Consider the following 27773-nt stretch of genomic DNA (forward strand, 5'->3'; position numbering starts at 1 on the left):
CCCAAGAAACATAAATCTAAATATAACTGCCATGTAATCAACTTGGAAGCATCTCTGTAAACTAGGTGGACAGTTTAATGGCTATGTACTTAACTCAGAGATGACTTCTTGGGAGTCTTCTTTCACAGATGTAAACGCTGTGAAAGTTTTATAAAACAGCTACTGAATTGAATTAACGAAGTCAGCGCAAACTCCTGAGCAGTACAGCACTCCCTAGGTAGCACGAGCAGTGATAGCTCATAAAACATGCACAGGTTTGTCTGCCTGAGTCCCCAACTATTGCAATCTTGGAATGTTGAAGTCTAAAAGCCAGCCAGCATCATTCTCCTTTGTAACTAATTATAAACAACTCACAGCTGTCGCTCCAGCCCATTCCTGTTGCCACACTACTCTATGCAGAGGACCTTGTAACTTACAGTACCCATTGACCCTACAAAGAAATATGGCCATTTATTACAGGCCTAAGAATCCCACATATCAACAAACGATGTTTGGCTGGAATTTCAAATAAAACATTCTAGTGTGACATGGCTAATCTTACATCACACACTGTGGGTAGAAGTTGTGGTGATTAAGCCATGCTGACTCAGCACATGGCTTTGGAGTAATACATTTTTTAATTCTTCAAATTTTATAACTGGTCACTCTGAATTTGTACTTGAATTCAGTGTATACATTAAGAATATGACAATTCTGATGTGTTTTGAAACTGCAGATGGAACTGACTGCTATCCAGTTACGCAAATGCCACACAATGAATTTCTGATAGCATCTCCATTTGTGTGCCAATATAAACCTTGCTGTTCCAAGAGAAATTAGTCTTGTGACTAATCAACAGCAGTTCCAGTGGTTTGTTCAAAACCAAAACCAATAACAAGCTAAACCATTTAAAGCTCCATAGATTAAGCAGGGAAACACCAAACCCAACTCTTTAACCAACAAAAATTCATGTCCAGGGTGAATATTTGGTACCATTTATAAGCTCCTGTCTTCTGAACCAGAAACTGTGTATCGTGGGAGGATATTCATAATCAATGGTGTGGAGTAAAGCTTCCCTGCTCCTGCAGTGCTCCCAAGAAAGAACTGCAAGAACAGACGTACAGGATTGCTTCTTACTATTTCTGCTGTCGGGTATCAGGGCCATCCTGGCCCAGACAAGGTCAGTTCTGGACAGCAGCACAACAGCTCCTCCACAGAGGCAGACTAAAGGCAAGTCTGAACAGAGCCAGGCAGTAAAAGAGAAGGGCTGAGACAAACTCTGAAACAGAAGAGCTTGAACCCACTCTAAGAAGACAGAGGAAGAGATCTAAAAGGAGTGAGTGGCACACAGGAATCCACCATCCATTGGAAAGCAGAAAAGGAATATGGAATTCTTCTGTTCAAAGACAAAGGAGGAGGAGACAGGTCAGAGATTAAGCAACCATGTATCTTTAACCTGCTGCAGGTTAGAAGACATGGGACTCTGCAAAGGCAAAGGGAGGAGAGCAGCCATGGGGAGCAGGGATCCCAGCTGAACTCTCCTGCTCGGAGTCTCTCTATGGCACGGGAAGGAACTGACTGCTGACTGCTAGCTCACAACAGGTACAATTATTCCACTCCCAGCTATGCTGCGAGTACACAAAATACTCACGTATAAAACATGCTTAAATGCCAAAGTAACCATCCCCCTCTGAGGAAGCTGCTTAAATTGTGCACAGGAGTAAACTGAACTAACAAAAAAACACATGTGTTTTTTAATGCATATGATACCTTGTATTTTAAAATCATACTGGACATACCAAGAGATTATGGTATTTAAACACATTTGATTTAGAGACAGTAGTGCATAACATCGTTTCAACAAGTACGAAAAAAGGCCTGTGTGATACCACTTCTAATAAGGTTCTGTTATAGGTAACATCATTGCTTAGGCAAACAACTATCAGTGGATACAGAAATTAAGTAAATCCAGGGAGAATTCAGGAGAGGTACAGAGGTGTTTTCTATGGTAGCAAATAAGCATATAGTTTATCCAATTATTCATCAATTTAAAGCCAGGATAAAACTTCTTTTCTCTCTTAAAAATTTTTATCTTGTTGAGATTTGTGCACCCTGAAAATGGGATAACTGAAGTGTGCCAGTCTGCACAATAATATACTGTTTCCAAAATACTGTCTGAAAAGTGTGGAATTCTCATTTGGCATGGCAGACACCTTTCCCCCCACAAACACATGCGCAGTACAACGAGCACAGAAACCACTGACATGTCTAAAATTGACTTTCCGCATATTTAACACTTTTTTATGACAAGTTTCTCATAAATCAGATCAGCCTTCCTCACAGGTGACCACATCTGCAGCTCAGCTAGATGCTTTTAAAAACCAGAAAGGAAACAAGGAAGGAGGAAATAGGAAGAAGCCTCATTGCAATAAATTATCTTCAATCTTCAGGCAACTGCACACTAAACACATGCCTCAAACTATTTCAAGTACAAAATGTTGGTTTAGATTTCACTATTTATTTTCAGCACTGAAGATCTTCAGCCAGATCTGTTGTGTGTAGCAGAGAGGAAATAAAGAAATTATCATAATGGTTCAGATGTTTGCTTAAAGCATGCATTATGCTCTCTCAGTGGAACAGTGGAGAGGCATATCAGAGACAAGTGCAGACAAAACCAGCATCCTCTTCAGTTCTGCCTACAGCCCAATATTCTTCACTGATCAAGTAACTGCTTTTCTTTTGACTGACTGGCAATTTCTTCATAGTCAACTCAAATGTCATCATAGCAACACTGTAACACTACTTCTGCAATTTTTTTTTTTTAACCCAATCATTTGAAGACTTCCATTTGCATATCTAAGTCTAGAAGTTTATCCTGCTGGCATAAACAAAGTGGGCACTTTTAAGGGAGCAGGAAGGGAGACAGATAAAGCAGCCAAAATCTCTAATTCTCAAGAGATTCTTATTCTTCTAGAACTCAGAACTTCCTTGTTTATAAAACTGACTGCTCTTAGCGAGGCAGAAAATAGCATACAAGCATATAACTCAAGACTGTATCATAACTACCAAAAAACCACAGAAGCTTTAATCCTCACATCTAATTGTGTGTGGATGACTACACACATGTAATCATCATTTGATGGAAGGCTTTGTGAAATGAAGCTGTTTCCCACTCTACACAGCAACATCACACATTATTCCACAGACACTCAGAGCAGCATATTGACCTGCTCTCTCCTACTTATAAGCACCAAACAGTGATGCAGAGGAAAGCCACTTATCTGCATCAAGGTTTTAAGGGAAGGGTGGCATGGAGATAGGATGGACAATGAGAGTTAATGGTAATCAGAAGATAAAGCAAAAATAGAATTAATAGTATTTTTTGGGTCAAGATCTGGGCTAGTGTTTTCTTTATATTCATTATTGACCTGCCTCTGAACTGCCCTATCCCTTCAGATATTTGTGCTTCTTCTCCTTACCAAGTCCCAGGCACAATTTGTTCCCCACTGACATCATCTTGTCATCTCAGGGTCAGCACTTTCAAAGGCTGAACTGATAAACCTGCAGTGCTCTATGGATTTCTGCCTCCACTTTTTACTTCCATCTCTCTGCTTTTATACTCAGTAGCTTTCCTCCATTTCTTGACTCTATCCATTTCCACTCTCTCTCACAGTTCTTTCACAGCTCTTTGCTTTCTCCACCCTGATTATCCCTCTTTCCAAGTTGCAGATTCCTCCTCTTTCCTTCTCCAATCCTATATCCAAGATAGGATTTTGCTTTTATTCCTTTTCTATAGTCTATATTTTATATTCCTTTGCTTCATTCCTTTTCTATTTTAAGTACCACCTCTAACACCTAATCTCCTACATTCTGGTCTTTCCTCCAGTATGGGATATTCTTATCTCCACAGGGTCATTGTTTCTTCCTCTGGAATGACAGTTGACACTATAAGTACTTTTCCTTTATAATACTCTATTTGCTAGATACCTGACTATAAAAATCTCTTCAAACCCCAAATTAACCTGATGCTTTCTGCGTATGCAGGAGAAGCTTGCAGCAAAAAGATTTCGCTGCTCAGTAACATAAAGTCTAAATTTTATCTCAACCAGGTTTGGTTTATTCAGTTTAAAAAAAATTAGTAACTCCTTTCTCTCCACTGATATCTAAACACTGCCCAACACTCTGGAAGTCACTGCTACTACTACCTAGAAACAACAGAAACGCGATGTCATTCTGACAGGAAAATCCCCATTGAGAGAGTTGAACATGACCTCTAACCATGGAACTCAAAAGTGCTGCACAAGATGGAAATCTGCTTCTTCTGATAAATTTAAGTAAGGAAAAGAGAAGTGCAGAGGAGTTTCTTTGGTAAATGTGTCACATCCGGGCCTTCCTTATCTTACTCCGAGGTTTACGTTGGTGTATTTTCCAGGTTTCTTTAGCATGTCCTTTTATCAGCATGATACTGAGACATTGCAACAGAGTGAACTGACTGCAAAGCGAGGACACGGAGATGAACACAGTGTTGCAATTCTGTGCTAATCATTTTATTCTTTGTTATTATTTGTGACTGTTGAAATGATCCTGTATTATAGTCTGTAATAACAGAAATAGAAGTTTAAAAAAAACATAGCCATGAATAAGTCAGCTCCAGAGTTGTTTGTTACACTCAGCTATGGCTGTGCTCCACTGTCAACATTAACCTAGTTATTTTAGCCAGTAAGGTTTTAGTCCTGTTTGAGAAAAGACATCAAAGCCAACCTATTATCTTTCACCATCTCTATGAAAACCTGTGTGGCTTCAAGTCTGTTCACTAGGCTTTTCATAACACATTTTTTCCACCCATCAAAATAAAATTAATGCTCACACAACGCATGCAAATATCAACACTTAGCTCTCTCTTTTCCAGTGCTCAGCTATCTTGGCTTCAGCATCCAATCAGACCAAGTGAACAACTCAAACAGGTTCTTCCCTTGATGCAGCCATTTATGTCTAACAATTAACTGCAATTGCCTACTATACACTATATGAAATATTACAGCTGCAGAAATTGACATCTGTGTTACTAGCTCATAAGTTTCCTTAAAAATAAGGTGGCAGCCACCTGCCACAGTTCTTCATTTCTACACATGAAGGAAGCAGCTTGAAGGTCCCTTAACTTGTTGCCTGTTTGCTCTCTAATACACTATTCCTACCTGCTTTCAGGGTCTTGATTCTGAAGGATTTTACTCCCCAGTTCTCTGGTCTTTGGGTACAGCTCACTCCACCTGTACCACACTAGATCACAGACCTCATGCTGCCACTGTGAAACCAGCCCTAAGTCTTCACTTCATTGAGTTTCTGCTCTGAACTTGGGATCACTGTTTCTTCAGCTACAACTCACACCTACAGTACTCTTCCCACTATTTTCATATCCACCTTCTTCCACAATTACTTTTACAGCATAGCTGGGAGAGAACTGAGGGAAATGCTAGAGTCAATTTTATTTTTATACTGGCTCTGAAATGTATAATTAATCTATAGCTTAGAGGTTGTTGGTATTTTGCCTACACTCTTAACCATGCCCTTGTGAGGGAACTATTTTCTCAGTATCACCGACAACTTCACCCTGGTGTGATACAAGAAACAGTGACAACAAAAAGCTCACAGTGAACAATAGCGGATGCTCTACTTACAACACCAAATTAGAATGCAAAATTCAGTGAAAAATATTTTTTGTTTTAATGAAGTTGACCATATTATGAACAACACAGATCAGTAAATCCATTAATGCCATTAACTCTTTCAGCAAAGCATTTAAGTAATGTCTGTCTACTTAACTATTTTGTTGGAAGGAGCTCAGAGGAAACAAATTTCTATGGTCTCCCAAATACAAGTCAGTCCACATTAATGGTCATTCAGTGCTCATTATACTTAAAGAAGTCTGCAAGGTAGAAAAGCCTTTTCTTTTAACCAAAAGATTAGTATGACTTAGATACAGCATGCAGTGACTTCTCCTGCACTGTATCCCAGGCTCCAGTACCTACACACACAGTGAACACACCATTGCCACAACACCACCACCACAGGAAGTTTTACACCAAATGGTGTAGAAGGGCTCACAGTCCATATGGGACAGAGAGGGGATAACGCGGCTGACTCTGAACAAATTAACCCACCAAGAAGCTACCTCTGAAACCTGAAGAGGACAAGAATAAAAGCTCCTGATATCAGCAGCAAATATAAAGATTTTTGATGTCACTTGCATTGCTGTTTCATGTATCTTTTCAGTCAGTTTCATTGGAAACACACAAGCTTCCACATTTCCTTACTCAGCCAAGCAAAGAGAAATAAAACCGATTCCCTTCTGCCTTAGAGACCCACATAATTTTTGTTATGATCTAACTGTACTTCTGCAAAGTTCACATATGCAAGCTTGCAATAACTTTACAAATATCTATATTAGAATTAAACAGTATCAGTCCAGTTTCCATTATTTATTTTCACATATGAAAACACACCATATTTTTTTTAATTTAATGTTGGTTAATGTACAGTGTGATTACGTCCTGCATCCCTCAGAATAATACAATCAAACACATTAAAAAAAAAAAGCTGGCATTGTTAGAAAACCTTTTAAGGAGGGTACAAAATTAAAATTTCCAGTCTAATTGTTCGCCATGATTTTAGTCCTAAGAGATCATGGTTTAACTACAAAGTTACACTGCAACACAAGGGAATGCTATACCCTGAACAAAACAATACGAAACTTACCCCTCTGAAATTCCAGCCCTTGGTAGAAGAAAACAAGGAAAAATTATTCTGTTGCTGCTGTTTCGGCCTGCAAGATGAGACAAAGAAAAGTGTTTACACTTTCAGCTGCCATATTTTCTATCTCAGTAACAGAATAACAATAGAGGGAGAAAAGAAAAACACAGGCTTCAAGTACTGAGACAGTTAGACTTCCTTGGCTGTACCTCTGACAGGTTTCTGTCTTCAGTGCAGTTACATGTTTTAATTCAAACTGAGCACTATGGGACATGGCAGCCTGTCAAGCAGTCAGAGATGCTCTGACTTGATATTTGACAGCAACTTATTCCTCCCGCTGATTTTCAGCAGAGAGAGCCCCGACCCAAACAGTTTGTGAAGCCACAATTTTGCCACGTGATGCAAGATGGTGCAGCTGGACTGGAGGGGGACATTTCAGAGCCTTTAATCCTGACAGTGGAGCTACACAAAGCTGTAAAACAGCAAGTTAGCCAGCCTCCTGTGTGAAGCTAAAGAGTAGAAGCTGACTTCTGGTTTAACTCCTTCCAAAAATCTTTCTCCTACCCTATAATTAACACTAGTCAATTATTTCTGAAAAGTAACCATAACATGGCTCACTTCTCTCCTAATGAGTGCTTTTTACCAGTATGATCCTCAATTAGTTCACACAGGTAGACAAACATTGCTGAGATTTTACACATGAAGTCAGATCAAAGCTCGAGTGACCTGCTGAAGCTGACCAGACCAACACATGGTTTGGCAGCAGGACCCAAGTGCTGAGCACGCTGCAACTCCAACCTTGCAATTAGACAGGTTACAGAAACGACCACAAATAGTAACAGGAGCACAAAAACTTGGTTAAAAACCAGCAAATTAAATGGCTGCTTGTCAAATCTCACCATCCAACAATAACACAACGTTAAAGCACTGAACTAACACACAAGTTCTTCCTGCTGCTTATAGTTCCTGAAGGACTCCAACACACCATATTTTTTTCATACAATCAGGATATGAATGTTTCCACTGTCTTTTTTTCTGTCTCCTATTTTTTGGTGTAAAATATTTGGTGTATGAACATTTTTGTTTTCATGTTCATTAAAACACATCATAGAATTGTGATCACAGTAAATATTTTTAGATCACAGCATAATGCAAACAATTATAATCATAACAATTAATTTTTGTAACACCAAAGGTTGAGATATAAATCTTCTTAGTTTTTCACTGTACCAGCCTGCCAACCAGAAAAAAAAATGTTGATATTGAAGTGCATTGCTAAAGAGCACAAGGCAGCACACACAACAGACTTTAGTAGTCCCACTAATAAATCCTCCACTACAGCTTTCCAAGTTAAAATATTTTGAAATTCAATTTCTAACGTAAAAGCCTCACTGGAACAGTAAGTGCATTATAAAAAGAGAACAATGTGATAAACAAGAGTGAGTTACACAGATTATCAATTGTCCTAATGGTATTTTACACCTTTTTATTCACAGATGATCTCACACTGGAAACCAGTCAGGTTTTTGAGAAAGTACTGTGAGCTTTCTATGAAGTTGTGCTCCATAGTAATTTTTTTAAAAAGATATGTTTGAACTTACATTTCATAATTTTTATCTTATATTTTAATGCCGTCTGTGCATTGCTTTTCCCACTTTGTTAAGAATTGCAGTAATTCTACACTAACTAAGATGAATGTAGGGGAAGCAAACAACATTTCAACTTCAGTTTATGACAGTTTAGACAATATTTCAAGGGAAATTAATGACTTGATTAAAAATTATCTATCCCCCCAATCATTCTGTAATAAGAACTGAGAACTCTGTAATGAGCAATAAATTTGTCATATCATCCATCTACACTCAACTGATGTCCATCCAGCAGAAAGAGGATGACAAAAGTAATTGTTATCATCAATCTGCAACTTTGCCATTCACTGACAGCAATGCAGACTACACAAACACAGTCTTTATAAAGAGCAAACACATCAAATCTACATTTTGCAATAGGTATTCTCTTCCCTCTTGTCAATCAAGAGCCTTACTTCATTTTGATGAGAGTCAATCTCCCCATCATTCACAATGGCCTGCTAACTCTTCTTTTTAATGCTACTGTGGTGTTATCAAAGGGCCTTAAATGTAGCAGCCTAATCAAATAACCCAGTTTTACCAAAAGGAGCTAATTAAAAAGTCAGAGAAGCATATGGAGATCACTGTGTGCTCCTCCATGACTTGCTGACCCAATCTGATATCAGGGTACAAGAAAATTCTCCACAAAGTATTTTTTTCCACCCAATGTGTGCAGCACTCTTCTAAAACCAGACTGAAGCATTCCCTGTTTTCTACTCTGTCAGAGGTATCTGAAGTCTGGAACACAGTGAACGTCCCAATTCTCCCTTCCCATTACAAACAAGCACTTCATACAGCCCATCTCAAAGGTACCGAGATATTAGAACTGCAGAACTAGCCCACCGTTTGTCTGAAAGACTGCTTCAGAAATCTCACTGTTCCCATTACTAGGGATGATCTAGATTAAACATATTTGTAAATTGTTTACAATCACCATTCTGAACCAACATTTTTCAGCCTAACACACCCTCAAGTGAAAATGAAGTAACATAAATCTTCTGATACTCAAATGCACCTCAAGTGACAAAATTGAGTTCTATCAAAAGCAAGGCCTCATTTACAGTTTTCAGTTTGGTCCTTCACTATCTTAGTTATTTTGATCACTAGGTCTTCCCACTGTCAACATCAATGAAAACTGTACTGAAAAAAAGAAAGAGCTGCAGCTTTTTCAAACACATTTTAAATTAATGTTTTGCTCTTTTTTTATTTTCCGACTAACAGATTACTAGTGTTACCTCAGATCATTCTGTTTACTGGATAAATCCTTTCCGAAGTGCTGCAGAATATGAGCTAATTAAGAAACAGCTTGTGTTATAAAAGTATTAAAATACTAAATAGCTATTTGATATTTTAAATACAAAACTGTCAAAGAATTCTATTTTGGCAACAGTCAATAGATATTATACTTTGGTAGGAGGGCTATGTGTCCAATAGTGTATTAGATACACCTAGTTGCATAACAAAATAATTTACAAGACCAATAATAAAAATCATCACTGGCATAAGTAGGTAGCAGATAGAACAAAATAAAACATCAGCTTGAATAAAAAAAGAGGAGCTATTAATGGGCATTAAAAGCAATGAACAGGCCTGACTTTTAGAGGCACGTAAATCTAAAATAAATTATTCAGATACCATCATAAGGATTTTTCAAATGTCAAGGGGGAGTCAGAGATGGTTCCTATAACTGAAGTACAATGATGAACACTCTTGAAATGCACCAAATGGGTTATCACAGACTAGATCCTGGTGAGATCACAGAGATTGAGACAGGAGGAGTTCCTCCCTAAAATTACTTTTAAGAGAGTCTCGGAGCTGCAATTTCTAACATGTGACCTTTCTTACACATGGATCTCTTTTCGTTTAGCTAAAAGGCACCAAAACATTTTCTCCTGGGCACCATAGTGTTAAGAAGGAAAGACAAAGATATAAAAGGGATATAAAGGAACTCTTCAGACAGTGGGAGGGAGGGGTCACCAAACCCTCCATCTGAGCTTGGCTTGGGGATCGCTATGGAAAGTTTACCTTGGGAATAAAACCTGAAACCAAGTCCCTCCACTGTGAGTAAACTGTAAGTGGGGTTGGTCCCTTGGAGAGGCAGCCCTGGAGAAACTAAGCATTGAGCTCATCCCTCTGTCTGAGTGACAAATTGCTCCTCCTCATCAGCACAAGTTTTAACTGCATATCCTCCATTTCACCTTTCAGCTCCAGCACTGGCAGTATAAGCCAGGAAATGGCAGCTTCACTCCTCAGCAACACAAATATATCTCAGACCCCTTTAAACATTTACCAGGGAATGACTGACTTGCTTACCTGCTATTTCCTAGTGATCCTGCAGTTCAGTAAGAACCATTTAGCATTTTGCCAAACTAAACTTTTATTACTCTGTGCTCTGGCACTTGCTTTGGCAGGTGCTTCCACCACTATTTTGTAGCCTAGGGAATAAAATGCTTTTGTCCTTAAGATATACAGGGCTTTCTGTTTAGGTTCCATCACATACACACTATGCATATATGATAAAAATATTTTTACAAAATAAATTCACATGCCTTTCAGAATAAATCAGTGGAGCTTTTTTCTGCAACCTTTACTTTGCTGTAGGTTAGTTATATAATGACAACTGGTAGGTAAAAGTGTATAAAGGAATCTAAAAACTAAAATACAGACTGTATGTCGAAAAGTTTGTATTACATTTGCTAACAAAATGTTTTATCTGCCTTGAAGCATGATAAGTGAACAGTTTATGGCAGTTTATATTAAGCTCACACAACTTTTACATCTTCATCTGATCTTCCAGTCTATCTGCACACAGAATCACTGACTACAAGAGTATTTCTAAGATATGAATATCCAAACTGTGCATGTTTTGTTTAAAATATTCCGCTGCTACATCCGTTCAAAGATAAAAGCTCATTTTTCAGATCTACATGAGTACTCAGATAATGAAAAGAAAGCTCAAACCACTTGGAGACAAACTGTGCTAACTAAAATTTCTTTTCAATCTGCAAAAATAGAGGTTGTTACTACGGCTGTAAATATTTTACAAAGATACTGTTAAATAATAAATAGTACCTACTGCTCAGATCTGGTCTTTGTGATGTCATCTGCTCAACCCATCAAATATGTACACTAAAACACTGGTAAGAAAACACATTTATTTTTATTTTAATACATTGGAATAGTTGTGATACTAAATTCCATGCACAAAACATGTCAAAGTGGTTTACCTGGTGAAGCCTGAGATGTGCAAGAACATTTTAGCTTTGAACAGTAGTTTTGAATACAGACTTTCTCAGATATTTAAATAACAGGTAATAATAATGTACCTTTGGTACTGATTTTAAAAGCCAGTTAAGCTCATGCTTTGACCTACTTAATAAAAAACATTGAATCATCCACTTGTAATCTCAAGCACTATTTCTCTTTTATACTAAGACTGTGCATTTTGGCACCAAACTGAGATTGTGGAAAATTCCATTTATTTTCCAGAAGTGTAAAGCAAATCTAACACAACAGAATTTGGCTCTGAAAATATTTAAGTTCATACAGAGAGTTTACTCGATAGGTTTTTCTTGCTAAAGGCAAAGTAACTCTAAGACTGGGTGCATGTTTGATTTGCCAGGGCCCCATCCTGCAGACAGAAGCTCATCACAAATGGGTAACTGGGGGTGGGGAGGCCCCTCAGCAGAGCAAGACTGAACACTTCGTGTCTTGAGAGAAACAAAAATACCAAGGAAAAAAAACAGATGACTGATTTTCAGCTGCTGTGCTGACTTCCTGAATGTGAACATAATCTTTTACTGTCCTACTCTCATGAACTGGCATAAATGCATTAAGAAAGAAAAACAGCCCCTGTGAATGTGGCTGCAGAGCCAAAGCAGGTACATGTAGCAGTGAGCTGTCACACACCTACTCTTTTCCCATGCTTTCTGCAGAACATGTTTATTTACACTGTAAATCAACGCACCCTACCATAAAGTAGCTCTAACAAAACCCAAAGAAGCTACAAAATGCATTTATTCATTTCTGTATTTGATTCATTTCCTGCAAAAATTAAAAACATCCTTACGAAAGATGAAAAAAAGAAATCTGAAGACCAACTGAACAGCTACTTTCCAATCTAAAACTCAGACACTCCACATGATGTAACATTTCACCTTCTGAAGAATAACAAGCTTGATTTAAAGCTTTAAAGAAATAATTTGTTATTTCTTAATTTCTAATTATTGCAGGTTGATGCAATAAATGCCATCAATATACAGGACTATAAAAGCATCCTCCTTCATATACATGAACTCTGGTCACATCTGAGAGAGACTTCCCTGGCTCTAGCCAGCAGGAGGACCCAGACTTTTCTTTGTTACACAAAGGTACAGCTGTTATCTTTATGTTTCTATGAAAAATATCACTTTTTCATGAATATTATAAAAGGCTGAGATGAGAGATATAATTCACAGCTTTGACTATGCAGCCTAAAAATATTCCTGTATCGTTTCAATACTATTTGGAAGAAAAACTGGCAATAATGCTTGTAAATTTTTAGTCATTACCTCAGCCCATTTCTGTATCTCACAGACACACTGAATTCTTTACAGGGAGTACAACTGCTCATTCAAAAGAAATGTTTGTTCATTTCCACCCAACAGCCAGAGAGGAACCTCTGGTCCATGGAGAAACAAGATCTGGTGGTAAGGTCTAACTGCCTGCATCATCACAGTCAGAAAAAGCCAAGCCACGGGGCAAAAGCCCCACAACACTCATGCTCAAGGAAAAACAAGTCTGCTTCGTTTTGTTTTCAAACTAGAACCTAAAGCTGGGAAATCCACTTAGGTTAGCAAGACTGAATACTTGCTGGTTAGACAGGAAAAAAAAGGTTTCAACACAGAGAAATCAAGCAAGGGATTTCTTAGCTGTTCAAAATCCACCCAAATAACATTTTCATCTCTACCACAGAGAACTTACTGACACCATCAAAATCCATTCCAATGCCACCACATCATATTCTTGATAAAGGAAATGGGTGTGTTCTGAAAGCCCTTTCTGTTTGGATGTATCTCATCTGGCTCTTTCTGAAGGTAAACTTGAGTTCCTGTGGAGCTGTGATTCACTAACAGGCATTCAGAGAGATCAGAAGCACTGAACAAAGAGGGCAACAGTATTTAAAACAAGTAACATCTGGAGGCAAGTCAATCCTATACACAATTTTAAAACTTTTGTATTGCTGGTTCCTTATCCTTCATTTGCAACTCCATATTTTTTCTGCATTACAGCTTGCATTTCACCTGAAAGGGCAAAAATTGTAGGTTTGTAATTAAAATGTTGTATAGGATCATTATAGTCAATTTCAAAGGCTTTTCTGTGTTGAAAAGTAAAACACTCCTACACACCTTTTCAAGAGAGCTGCGTGATACTTTCACACCTTGCTCTCAAGGATATGGCACTAAGCCAGTCAGACAAGGAAAGAAATCTGTTTTTATTAAATGTGATCAGTTATAGAGGACTAACTTTCAGCAAAATGGTTCACTGAGCGAGACTGTTCTTGCTTGAAGGGTTTCACACTGAGTGACAAGAACCACTCCTGCAATCTCTATGCAGACAGACCAGAACATCTTATCTTGAGATTGTAACAGGTCTGTCACCACCAGAGCTAAGAAACTAAACTTTTCCAGTGGATGCAGCCATGCCCATGACTTATCTTCAGCATGTAGTAACTACCTCTCCTGAAAAGTCAAATTATACCACAATTTTCTGTCTCCATTAGTTCTGCCTTCCAACATGCCTAAAGGATTGGAGGCTGCCATGGCAAATTCCACTTAGCTACTTTGTCACATACAGGTCAATAATTTGGACATAAATATCTCACCAAAGATTAAATTCTGCAGCATCCTGGGGCCTTGCTCAGAATACAAGTATTTTATAATGTCATAACTACAACATGGACAACAGACATTCTCCCACACATTGTCAGTTAAATAAAGAACAGAATATTAAGAAGTGGGGGGAAAGTCAGAAATTCATAGAATAATACAGTCATTAAGGCTGCAAAATACCTCCAAGATCATCAAGTCCAACCTTTCACTGCCCACTACCATGTCACTCAAACCACAGCACTGTCACATCCAGTTGTTTCCTGAGCTCCTGCAGGGATGGTGACTCCACCCCATCCCTGGGCAGTCCGTTCCAATGCCTGACCACCCTCTCAGTGAAGAAATCCTTCCTGATGTCTAATCTGAAACTCCCTTGATGCAGCTTGAGGTCATTTCCTCTTGTCCTCATCACGTTATCAATAACAAAATCTTTCATGGGATGTTGCAATATTTATATCAAACCTGAGGGATAAAGCTTCAACTTTTTCAACCTTTTGCCATTTCTAGAGATTTTACTTAGAATTTTTTTTTATCCCAAATCATGATATTTTATCTTTTTCCTTTGAGTGTTGTTTTAAGGACACGCATCCAACAAAAGTTGGGAGAGAACACCTATTATCTATTTGATTACCAAGAGCAAGTACAGTAAATGCAACAAAATATTTAAGAGACAGCTGAAACATCTGTAATGCATGTGATATCAGCATGTGATATATAGATACAAGTCATCAAGATCAAACCATGTAGCTTTTAGACTTACAAAGACATTTTTGCTTCTAAGACTTTCACCTGCATTACTAGCAGATTGTACACCACAGGGGCCCAAATAAATAGTGATTTCACCTCCATTTCATCACATTTCCATCTGCACAGTAATTCCTATTAAGTTGCATAAATAACTCTAAGAGCAACTATCAGGCCCCAGGGCTTAGAAAACTGCTTTCTCCTCATATTTAATGAAGTGCTCTTCATTCATATTCAGCTTTAACATATTTCTGTAGATCTCAAAAATAATTACCAGAATCTTGTAAATATTTACTAGTTCAGTTTCCCTTTTTCTATACCTATAAGTCATCAGAACTTTTCTTTGTGGCCACAAATCCCCAGAGTACCAAAAGTATTTAGCGTTACTCCATGACAGTGAAGCTACCAAATCAAGCCCTGCAATGCTTTCAAGTTTCAAAGTTTATTCATATCATAAACACCAGACTGGCTCCCCCTTTGTTCTGAATGAAAGTGAAATAAATATGAACAAGGCAATTGTATGCACAAAGGCCAGTTTACAAGTACAAGGAGAGCTAGATGCAACAACAAACAGTTTCAGGATATTTCATTTAACACTGAAAAATTTATTTCTGAAAAAAACAGAAGAGTTTTTGAAGGAAATTTATAAATAGACATTGAAGTCAACAAATACTGACCTCTACCATCTGACTTGTGTGATCCTGACCTTTGCTGCACAGTGAGGTCAGAAGGCTACTAAGACAGTGCTTATTAACAGCATTTGTCATATGTAAATGATTTACATAATTCTTCAAGATAAAACTAAGTTATAGTTCCTGAGCGGATTTTATACTACAAATCTGGCCGAGGACGTGTCTTTACAGCATAGAACATTTGAAGCCAGTGACAAATTTTACACCTAATATTTGTAACACTTTTCATTGGTCTTTGGGATGATATTTCAGCAATACATTGAAAAGGTGTTTCTACTCTGAAACCAGACACACCTGTCAGCGTATGTGGGGTTTTATGCAAGAGAATGACTTCCTATTAAGTAAGCACCCCCCCCCATACTTTCAATGAAGGGACATTTAACATGAGATGCAAAAGCAAAATGTTTTCAGTGAGTTATTATTCACAGCTGGGTTCCCGTGGGAACATTTTCTGCATCACTGTTGCCATAGTAATTACTATAGAAACCCTGAATGCAATGGACTCAAACCTTCAGACAGTGGTACCATTAAAGCTCCATTCAAAATATCCACTCAGGACAGAAGATGTTCACTTATGTCTACTTTTGTCAGCAACAAGTTAGTGTATTTATATTGAAGAGAGTAGAAAACCTAACTACATTAATTTCAGCCCAAGACCATTTCACAAGAACATACAAGAAACCTTGTTAAATAATTTTCTTATGAGCACAGAATCCTATATTTTAAAATAACATTATACCAGTGATGGCTCTAAAATGGTTTATTTTTTGTCCCAGGTCAAAGAACATTCCTTTAAAAGTGCATTTCTCAGTAGGAGATACCTGGAGCTAGTTTTTTTCCCAGAATGCATATACAAGTATATATAAATAATAAATTTTATTTCTATGGGTAGATACACTCCTATGCTTTTTCCCCTCCTTCTTGATTACAATCCCTGCAAAACCAGGCATTAACACATGAAGTGAGGCACAAACTGGGATTTTGTTGTAAAGCAGAACAGTGATGAGCCACCAGTGGAGGAAATTAGTAGCACTTGCACATCTGCACAGAGTTTTGTTCTTTATTTCCATCATGATTTGGGGGTTTTTTTCCACACACTCTCTGCTGTTACGTTTCCTCTGAAACTTTTAATGCCATGCCTTTAAAATAGAGCACATTTATCTTTGTTCTTACTCTTGCTGATAGCTAATGTATTTGGCTTTCAACAAGGTACATTAGAGACACACACTGAAATATTTCATTATAAAAACTGAAAATCCCCCCAGTCACAAACACAAAAGAACAGGCTGTTCAGTCTCTGTACAGAAAGCACTGGACGACATCGACAATATCCCCAGTCAGTGCAGCAGCTGAAGTAAGAGTCGAACCACAAGGGAAGAAATTAAACACATGTTGATTTGATCAATGATGATGCAAAAGTATTAAACATTTCCTTTGTGGTCATGGATACCAGAACTGCTGTTGGTAGCCTAGGTGAGTGATCCTCCTCCTTTTGAATACATCAAGTGTGTTTCTGGAGCCAAGCTGTTGGATTTTTTCCAATCACTTACACTATATCTCTTGATTAATAAAACAGTATCTGTGCTTTCAGGACAGCATTTTTCATTTCCAAATACATCAAAAACAATGTTTTATGAACAATTGATGTGAAAAGAGTTCACTTCAGCTGAACTCTCACCACCTCTAACTGAAGTGGGGGTCACACATCAAGGATTTCAGGCTGCTGCAGGATGCACTGAGAATGTTATCTAAGAGCCCTCCAGGCAGATCTCCCAGCCCTGACAACTTCAAACCCAGAAAGAAGAGATATGCAGCAGATTTGATAGGTCGATCACTCGGGAGAAGTGGCACAGTAATGAAGGATAAGTCTGCAAGTCTGATGTCACACTATGGGCTCTTTGTTCAGGGTAAAGATTGAAGATAAAAGCTGCTTTCCTACTTCCAAGAGACTAGGCGGCACCAGAATGAGGTGAAGCAGCACTCACAAGGCACGGGGTGAGATGTGACCTCATGGTCACAGCCAGAGCTGAAGATCTGAGGTTTGGCACTGAGCACACAGGGTGACAGCAGAACCCCACCTGCTGCAGGCAGACTGTGCTGGGGCAGCTGAGGAAGGTCCTTCCAGCGGCAGCAGCCCCCAGGTTGTGTGACCACCTCTGTGAGCCCCTGCCACGCCAGGGCTGTGCCCAGCTCAGGCAGCACCTGTGCTGCTGCCCTCACCGAGGACAGAATGGCCATGCTCTGCGGGGACCTCCCTTGCCAGGCCGGCACTGACCGGCACCTCTCACTTCAACCACACACTTCTGCTAACACTGGAGCTTATTTGCTCTGGCAGTTTTTACATCTTCTAAAAAATGAAACCAGGCAATGAGTTCAAAAGTTGCTGGCAAGACTAAGAGCAGAGTCACATGTCATTTCCTGAGGAAACCAGGCTCTCTTCAAACCACACAAACCACACACATGCACCTTCTTTCTGCAAGTCTGACTTGCTAAGGTGCCTCAAAAAGCAAAGAAAATGGTTTCAGAACTCTGAGCTGCCATGGCCCTTAGTGTCCTACTGAGAAAGATAAAAGTTTGGGGAGTTACTTGGTCGGATCTTTAAACTCAAAATGGGTCATAACTTTCATTCTTCAAGTAAATCTATGGAATGGGGGAAAAAAGCTTGTTCTTTAAATTGGCATAATGAATCAACCACCCTACTTGGGGAGAAATGAAATTATTTTTTGTCCAAGTTCGTAAAATTGGGTGGCTCTTCTCAAGAAAGAACTATTCAAAATTACTAGCAAGTGAAAAATATTACATATTAAATCTTATCCACAAAGACAAACATTAACACTGTGTCTGATATGTAAACAAAGAGTTTTAAGATGATCACTAAACTCAACTGCACTGTGAAAAAAGATGCAGAAAGAAGCATCACAGTATTTTTACGTTATCTTTAAATGGAAACCAGATCAAAGCAGTTATGTCTTTGCTTTAGTGAAATATAAACAGAGTTGCAGTACACTTGTAATGGAGTTCTACTGTGAGCAAAAGCCTCAGTTAACAAAAGAAATTGCCCTGTAGTGCATTTGAGATGTAACTGATTGCTAAAAGGCTATTAAGGCATTAAATTACCATAGCAGACATTTATTGTAAGCATGCTCTGGTATCAGGAGAGTCAATCTTTGCACACCAATTACAAAGCCTAATACACAATTAACACATAATAAAAAGTGGGTGTAACTACGGTTTTTCAACAGCTCCACACAAAAACCTTTCTGTTCTACAGAAATCTCAAAACATGTACAAAGTACTGTGTAAAGAACCTGAAATTTTAGACATTTCACTTTCAAATAAATACAAGCACTTGAGTAACTCAGGTTGTTTTCCTCCACAAGTTAGCACTGTAAACAAAAGAAATTCACGAGCTTTGTTAAAATCGCCTCTTGACTAAGTCTGTAACAAAGCAAGACAGCCGGCATCCATACTGATCCCAAATCTTGCTCTGCAGCACCAGAGTCTTGTTTACCTGAGCAATTTCTAAACTGCCGGGTTAGGCTGAGAAAACAGCTCAGCATTCTCTCCAGGGAAACACAGCTTGTTGCTTCACAAGACTACAAACTATCCTCATCTATTCACCTACCAATGCAAAATCCTAAATCAACAGTGACCTGGTGATTGATTAGACAGTTTTAGAGACTACCAATATCTTGGCAAAAGAATCACAGATTCCTAACTGGACAAAAAATAGTATTTTAATCATCAATTAAAACAGTTTGACTTGAAATTGGCAAGGAAATAATACTCAGGAACTTTGATGGGATTTAACACAAGACCATTTCCTATAAATAAGGACACCAGAGATCCAGAATCCAAACCAAGTTTTTACCAGTTCTCAAGTCTTTGGTCAATCTTCCTACCTGCCCTTTGTGACAATTATGTGTTTCTGTAGGTAGGAGTCAGTTGCTGAAAAGCCTGAGGCAGAAGCATGGTAAGAGAAAACTGTGATCCCATCCTACCTTTATGAGAAAAACAAACAGCTGAACATCCATGGCCTGTGTTCCTCAGGGAGACAGGGACAGCTGCTTCAGTTACATGAAATTACACATTAGTAGAGGAACATAAGAAATCACTATTTTGTTTATGACCACAATATTAGAATATACAATTTTTCCAAACTAAGCGTACAGAGTCAAGGGACGTCTCACAGCTGTCCTCCTGCAAAAGAAACCTGCTCAACCTGACAGGAGAAAGCCCTGCAAAGCACACCTACAGAAGGACACTGCTGGTCAGCAAAGTCCAGCCCTACCCAAACAGCGCACACACACACAATCAGCAAAACCACACACATACAACCTTCAGAGAGGAAATGCAGAAATGGTTCTGGTGCTAAAGAATTTACCTTTTCAATACCTCGATACACTAAAAAACTACCACGAAACTAAGTATTGTAATTGTAAGAAGTCCTACAAAACAAGGGACAAACACCAGTAGGTGGGAGAAGCTTGGCTACAGTTCAAATGGAATTAAAACATGACATATTTCCTAAAGGAAACAGCCCGAGGTGGGCCAGTCCCACGGCGAGGAGCGCCCTCGTGGGCACAGCGCGGGCAGCAGCGACTCGCACAGCCCAGCGCCGCTCCCCTGCTCCAGCACACCGAGAATGGGAATAAATCTTTCCATTTTGGTATTTCAGGAAGAATAAACCAGCAGATTATCAAATAAATTTCAATGGTTACTGATAAACTAATTTAACTCTCTATAAAATCCTCTTTTTTTCTCTCGGCTTTCTTCTTCATTTGTATGGAGATCAGATATTTCCCACAATTTTCTGTTTTGTTATCAGTGCCCCATGTCAACACAGCACAGGGGAAGAAGATGAAAGAGTTCTTTGGGTCAGTTGCTAATTTAGATAAAGGAGGATGTCCGGGGGAAGGAAAAAAATCTCCAAACTTACAAAATCTGATGGATGGGACAGAGAAGGTGCTATATACCAGGGCAGACAGAATAAAAGCATATCAACACCTTCCCTGTCTGCGCTTTGCTGCAAATCCCTTACTGATCTGTAGCTGACTCAGCGTGACTCCCTCCCTGCACTGAGTTAGGGAACAGCAGATCTGAGAGGGAGGGGAACGTGCTGAAGCATGCCCAGGTACAACCTGCCAGATCTAGCTCTGTGTAGTAATAAATAATGGATTATAAAGTGTCAGATGTCAATGTATCTAAAGAGATTGCAAAGAGACATCAGTTTTTTAAAAAACTGAGTGCAACTTGTCTTCTTTTTTTGATCCATCTAGTCACATACAACTTGCTTTTAACCTGTGGAATATAAACACATTATATAGCTTTCAAAATAGAGTCACATTTATCTTACTGTTCTGTACAGAGTGGGGCTGGGGGGATGCCAAGAGAGAAAAACTGAGAGCTCCTCCTTTTTGGTGCAGTTTGCAGCAATTAATGAGTCTTTGAAACAAAATCTTCTCTACAATCAGAAGGATAGTAGCAATGGAATTCACTGTTTTAAAAACAACTATAGAATCCATTTTTTAAAATGAAGACATAACTAACCAGACAGCTGACAAAACACAGTCAGCTCTTGGCCTTCACCACTGAGTACAAAGCCTGACAGAGATGACAACAAACCACCTCTAGTCCTGCCAAAAGGTTAGGTTAATTTTTAATTTATGCTTCTTACAATAATTAAGTTCAAAGTCAGGAAAGAAAAACATGAGTTCTTCATACTAACCAACACAAGAGGATATTCTGAAATATTTGCAGGTAGTTTTTTGTCGCATATTTTTAGTGAGTTTCTGTTCATAATGACCTTAATACACACAGGTTTTCTTTTTCCACATCAAAAGAAACAAGGCTGCTAAGAAATCTCCTTGTGTAGTTTTAAGGCAATGGAATGACAACCTAATACAGAAAAGCTGTCTTCTGTATCCCACAGATTTGCAGGTGACCAAATGTATTCAGCTTGAAAGATATATACTCAAATCATTGTCTCTTAAAACACTTAGCTATTGAAATTTCCAGGGCCCCACAGGAAAACACAGATAATTTAACCAGTTCACCTCCAGCCCACCTTCCCCCACATAGGGAAGATCAAATTACAAATCGCCCTTTGTTTCTGATCTTCTGTTTCCAAATACTGCAATGTGTAAATATTCCCAAGGAAATACCGTTTGTGCTCCTTAAAAACTTTATCACCAGCTCCCTCTACAGCCAGAGAATTAACATATGTAAGAACTACATTTCTGGGGGGAGGGAGGCAAGGAGAACTGTCTTCCTATCAGTATGAGAGTATTAACTAGAAACTCAGCTGTAATACATGCTGAACAAGTTAATAAAATAAAACACACTGTTTGTAAGAACAGATTCTGGAGACAGTGAAAAGGAATCATGACCAAGGACAAGAACCTTTAGAAAGAGAAGTAGGGTAAGCATACAGGAAACAGATGGTTACCAGTGGTAGATCACTGGGTTTGGGGGGTTTTTTACATTAAAAAAAGGTCACAATTCATATAGACACATTCACCCACAGAGAGAGAATCAAGATGTTTCAAAGAGATTAGCAGAAACTCACATTCACTGTCCCCTGCTCTGCCAGTGAGGAGCTGCACAAGAAGGGATGGGGATGGTCAGGGCAGCTGTTCCAAGCTGGCCCCAGGGACATTGCACAGGCCAGGAGGCCATGCCCAAGGGACGGGCACAGGTCAGTGACTGGTGAGCAACCCCCCTGTGCATGGCTTGTTTGTCTGTGCCTTCAACTGCAGTCACTGCTAGTGCTGGGAAACGCTGTGATTGTAACAAATAGGCTTTGAGTCTCCTGAATTCCTTCAGTGCTAGCTAAAGCAGGACAGTGCTGCATCCTGAATAAATGTGTGCAAGTGGTTCCTGCAGCCTTAAAGACCATGGGCCTGAGCAATGCTGATAAGAAGCTGCATCTCAGCCAGACCACGCTGGAGTGCACTCAAAGAAAAGGTACCTTTTTTTTGGAGGCCTCTGACCAAAATGTGATGATTTGAGGAACAGAATGTTCCCCAGATGATCACCAGAGACCCTCTAAAGATGCCTACTCTAAATAAGCTCCAAGAAGTGATTTGAATATGCAAAGAATTTGTGTGAATGTTTAGCATGTATGTATGAGTCTTGGGAAACGTAATGAATATGTATTAGCTACATGGATTTAAACCAGTGCGTTAGCTAGTGGGTTAGGCAGAAACATCCCCCTCACCTGAAATCTGGCACCTAAAATAAAAGTGATGCCTCTTCCTAATACTGAAATTACAGTGCTAGAGAGTTTTATTTCTGACTTTTGGTGATACTATCATCGTCGTCAGTTAGGGTTAAGCTGTGACAGCTATGAAGGAGGGATAGCAGTGTTTTCCTTTACTTGGCTTGTTAACATGTTTCATATTTTTCAACAAGAAATTTTGACTATTTCTGCAATTTTTGTGGGTTTTTTCAGAAGATAATAGAGAAGGAAAAGAAATTACATCAAGATGCTGCATATCTGAATGAGAAAATGAGGCTCTATAGCATGAATAAGAACTAAGACAGATGACAAATTTCATCCTCGTTCTAAACTACGCAAACTCATTTACTTTATATTGGCAAGACAGCACTGAAGGAGATGTTTTCATCCTCTATAATCATAATTTCAACTTATAAATGACCAAAATCTGAGTTAGAGATGGTGAGGCCTCCTTCCATAGTGTATTCGTTACTAACATTGGTGATCCAAGCGTGATCACCTGTGTTATTAATCACCCTGATAGCAGGCACTCTCTAATTCATAGAGGGGGGGCAGGGAGGGGAAAATGAAAGTAACTTTAAAAAATTTCACATACCAAAATGTGAAAGCCTGGTTCCTTATTTAAAGCTATATAGATTCAGCTTCTCAGTACCAGTGATTCCTGTTCCAGCCAAGCGAGTTATACACACACTCCAAAGTGACATTTTCTATTAAACTTATTTTTTTAGATTTCACCAGGAGAGCCCATAGGGAAGAATACAACAAGATACTTTTAAAAAACAGATAGACTGACAGATTTTTACATTCCTTTCCTACATCAAAGTAAAGGTTACAGTTTTAAAACATTCTGCATTTCTTTAATAAAGAAATGTATTTCACTCCCTCTATACACTCCCGGTGAGCACTCAATTTATTTGTCAGAGTACAAAAGCCCTGTCATCAGCCCATGCACTAACACACATTCATAAGCAAAATACCATTGAGGGCAGCCTAAAGATGTCATTACCTTTTACTTGGATAAAATTTCTTGACATTCAACTGGAACCAATCAGGTATTTCAGAAATGTTTCTTGTAACTCCCTCTCTCAGCTAACAGCTTTAATAAAGAGACATGTAACATTAAAAAAGCAGGTAGGTCCCAATGGAGTCACAACCAAGTATTCAGCAAATGTTTTAAGAGACACACAATCAACAAAAAATTATTTGCAGTATGGCCTAGAGACAATGTAATCACATGCACAAGATGCAGATTACAGCTTGATCTAGGAACCTCGTGAGTGATGATATCTCACCAAAAAAAAAAAAAAGAAAAAACGAACCCCCTGCAAAAACCCACCAAGCAGTAGCCTTAGCTTAGTAAGGTGTTTTTTGAACAAGCAATTAGTAACCCACCTCGGCTTCTGTGTCCTTAATGTGATCCCAGAAAAAAGCCAAGGGCGGGGTGGGAAGGGGGAAGGAGAACAGCCAGAGAGGGAGTGGGCACAGCCCCTCATCCGAACCACGGCTGCCACCTCGTGGGCTCGGGCCGGGAGCAGCCCCAGCGCTTTACTTTCTCAAGGCAAAATCAAGAGGTTTTTGATCCCATCCAGGATGAGGAAATGCAATCCATACTTAGTTTTGCAAGACATAATGACTGAACATATGTTTAAACTTGTATTTGCCTCTGGGGCATATTTTCTTCAGCTACAAAGCCCATTTCATGTATGCATGAGGCACAGTCAGCAGTTGGCGAGTGCACTTACTTTAACCATTTCAGCACATTCTCATCCCTCACTGTTTGTGGGTGTGCTCAGAGCCTCATGAGTCACCCTCTCCATGTCCTACGTCATTCTCCTGGATCTTCATCCACTTCCTTTAAGGGACTGCTCAAGGGCTGCAAGGCCCAATGCAAGTGATTCCCTTGTAACAATTTTCAATTCTACTACTCCTTTTATGGGCAGAGAAGTACTTTAAATAAACTGAGAAAGTTAGGTAAGATAGAAGTGATTTTACATACATACAGTAAATATTTATCTGCTTTATTAAAAGTGGTTGGTGATGATTGTTATGTTATGCTAACTGTCCTGAATATTTATGGCTTTCCAAGAAAAGCATTTTCTCACTTTTTAATAAGACATACTAGAAAGCAACTAATTCAAGGCCTCTTGCAGATAAGATTAATTTTACCCAGCTATCTGAAATGTTAATCTGTAATTTATGGGGCTTCCTTTTTGCACACACTGTAACCTTGTATTCCCTGAACATGTCTTTTGTAATCAAACATCTGCAGTTAAACCACACTTGACTAGAGCCAGTTTAATTCAGTTCTTTAGGATCATTCATTTCTACTGATTACACAAGGATATAGGAGAAACAGGGAAAGTTGTGAAACTTGTTTCTCTTCTTACTGTAATTCCAGACACATAATTCTTCCTTCATCAACTGGCAGCTGGCAAAAGCTGCAACAGAGCCATGATGATTTATTGTCACGAAACCTGACTTCCCACACAAGCTACGAGTCAGCCTGTGCACTTGTCTGCCTGAGGTACAGAAGGCAGCAATTCAGCTGCTCCCTCCTGATCCTCACTGGAACAAGGGCTGTGTGATTAAAGCCACAGGCATTAAGGTAAGATCTATGTGGTATCTACTTTGTTCCTTATGAAGTGAAAATGTGGATTTTCAGCTGCTCACCATTGCTTTCCTTCCTGCTTTGACTTAGTCATGGGAATGTCAGGTCAAGTATTGTTTTCATCTCAGTTGACTCTGTTATTTCTATTTTGTTATTGAACAGATGAACTTACTAAAAAAAAAAAAAAAAAAAAAAAAAAAAAGCCCTTCAAATACAGGTTGTACAATACTCCAGAATAATTACTTTTTCTATACGAAAGAGTTTCCAGACATCTGCACACTTAGATATGACAGCAAGCTGCTCTTTTTCAATGTATGCAATGATGGAGCTGGGTTTAAAGTTAGTTTATGGAATATCTAAATTCAGTATCTAAGCAGGTCTTCCTTCTCACTCTATGGACTTCTTCATTTCGACTCTATGGACTGCAGTTTCAATAGCTTCCCTTCTCCACAAAGTCACCAGTCTCAGATTAGAAAAGAAAGCTGAAACAAAAACAGTCTGTTACAGCATAAAACAAAAATGAAAAGATGTTACAAAGTTTCTGTCCTCAAACTCAGTTTAACCCAAGTCATAAGTACAGAGTCAGGATCCATTAGAGTCCATATATAACAGTGCTTGTTTGGTTAGTTCTAAGATTTATAGATTTATTTATTCATAATAACACAGACAACTTTCAGAGAAATTTTGTCTAAAAGTGATTAAAACTCTGTTATAGAAATAGCAGAACACTGCATACTTCATAAGGAACATGGCACAGTATTTGGAGACAGAAATAGAAAGCCAAGGCACCAAAACTGTCATGAGACATCCAGAACCCAAATTTCAATTATTAGTTTTAAAAGGATTAAATACTTCCCGATTTAATCCTGAGTAACATCATGAAGGAGTGACTAGCAAAATTTCATCCAGCCTAGAGGAAGCACGTTATAAAATCCACATACAATAACAACACCTGGAAAATTTCCAATTCTCCTGCACATTTGTTTTGAAAAACAATGTGCCAGCCAGCTACTTTCACAGAAAGCCTGGATGAATTGACACAGTTCCCACTTGCTCCCTAATCTTTAGTTCCTTTCTTGCAATTTTCAACATTAAGACACTGAGAATCTGCCAAATCAGGAGCTTCTACAATTTCAAGGCTCTCAAGCCTTGATTGTTCAACACTCTTGCACACCAGCTCAGAGAGCTGATATTGTTGATTTTATGACCATCCACCAAGTTCCTTCACCTTCCTGCTTATCAAGAGCAGCTTAATTTGGTTTGCACATGAACTGTGCCACAATACCCTGCAGTTATCAGACATTCACAGCAGTCACACTTCTGCTACACCAGCATTCTCCTGATGCTGTAATCTTGTTTATGTATGTTGGGAGAGGAAAAAGCAACAGAACCAAGTGAAGCATTGCAAGCTTGAGAATTCAATTCTTTTTTCATCAGGTAGATGCACCAAACTATGCAGATGCAGAACACTGATACACCAGCATGGCAGACTTGGTGAATGGCTGTACAAGGTAACTGGGGTTCAGTCAATTATTTACTCTCCCCTCTGTTTCTAGGGGGCCTTATGCAACATCAATGCCTTTTATATGCATCCTAAGTGATGGTTTAAATGATGATAAGGTCTTGCTCAGAGCTTTTCTCTGTGGATGCTTTTGACTTAATTGAATATATTACCCCGCCACTGTACACTTTTAACAACAGACATTTCTAATCTTCCTATGACTAACACCAGTCCTTACCAATACTCATATTTTCATGAAAATAAACCCAGAACCATCAGAATGTAAATAAGTTCCAAGAATCAGACAATGAATAAACAGCAATAAAAGAACAATGCTGTAAGGCAGTGCACCATTGAACTTTATTAGGCTGAGAAAAATAATGTTCATTCAACTCTAGTATTCACAGAAGCCCAGAATAAAAAATAGTATTTTAGAAACCTAACCAGACATGCACCACACTGCTATTGATAAAGTCCTCTCCGGGCCTCCTTATCTCCAGGTTAAACAATCTCAATTCCCTCAGCTGCTCCTCATCAGACTTGTGCTCCAGCCCCTTCCCCAGCTCCCTTGCCCTTCTCTGGACACTCCAGCCCCTCAATGTCTTTGTGTAGTGAGGGGCCCAAAACTGAACCCAGGATTTGAGCTGTGGCCTCAGCAGTGCCCAGTACAGGGGGACAATCACTGCCCTGGTCCTGCTGGCCACACTATCACTGGTACAGCCAGGATGCCACTGGCCTTCTTGGCCACCTGGGCTCACCTGGGCTCA

At 39.0% G+C, this 27773-nt stretch overlaps 1 protein-coding gene across 1 annotated transcript in view; it reads right to left on the bottom strand.

The window, feature by feature from the left end:
* Nucleotides 1–27773, bottom strand: part of ARHGEF3 (Rho guanine nucleotide exchange factor 3) — a 95896-nt gene that overhangs the window by 65185 nt on the left and 2938 nt on the right. Inside the window, exon 2 of the mRNA XM_014307631.2 lies at nucleotides 6733–6799. Coding sequence (XP_014163106.1) covers nucleotides 6733–6799 — 67 coding nt within the window. The remainder of the gene's footprint in view (nucleotides 1–6732; nucleotides 6800–27773) is intronic.

This window comes from Geospiza fortis, unplaced genomic scaffold (genome assembly GCF_000277835.1).
Source record: "Geospiza fortis unplaced genomic scaffold, GeoFor_1.0 scaffold78, whole genome shotgun sequence".
In the NCBI taxonomy this organism is placed as follows: domain Eukaryota; kingdom Metazoa; phylum Chordata; class Aves; order Passeriformes; family Thraupidae; genus Geospiza; species Geospiza fortis.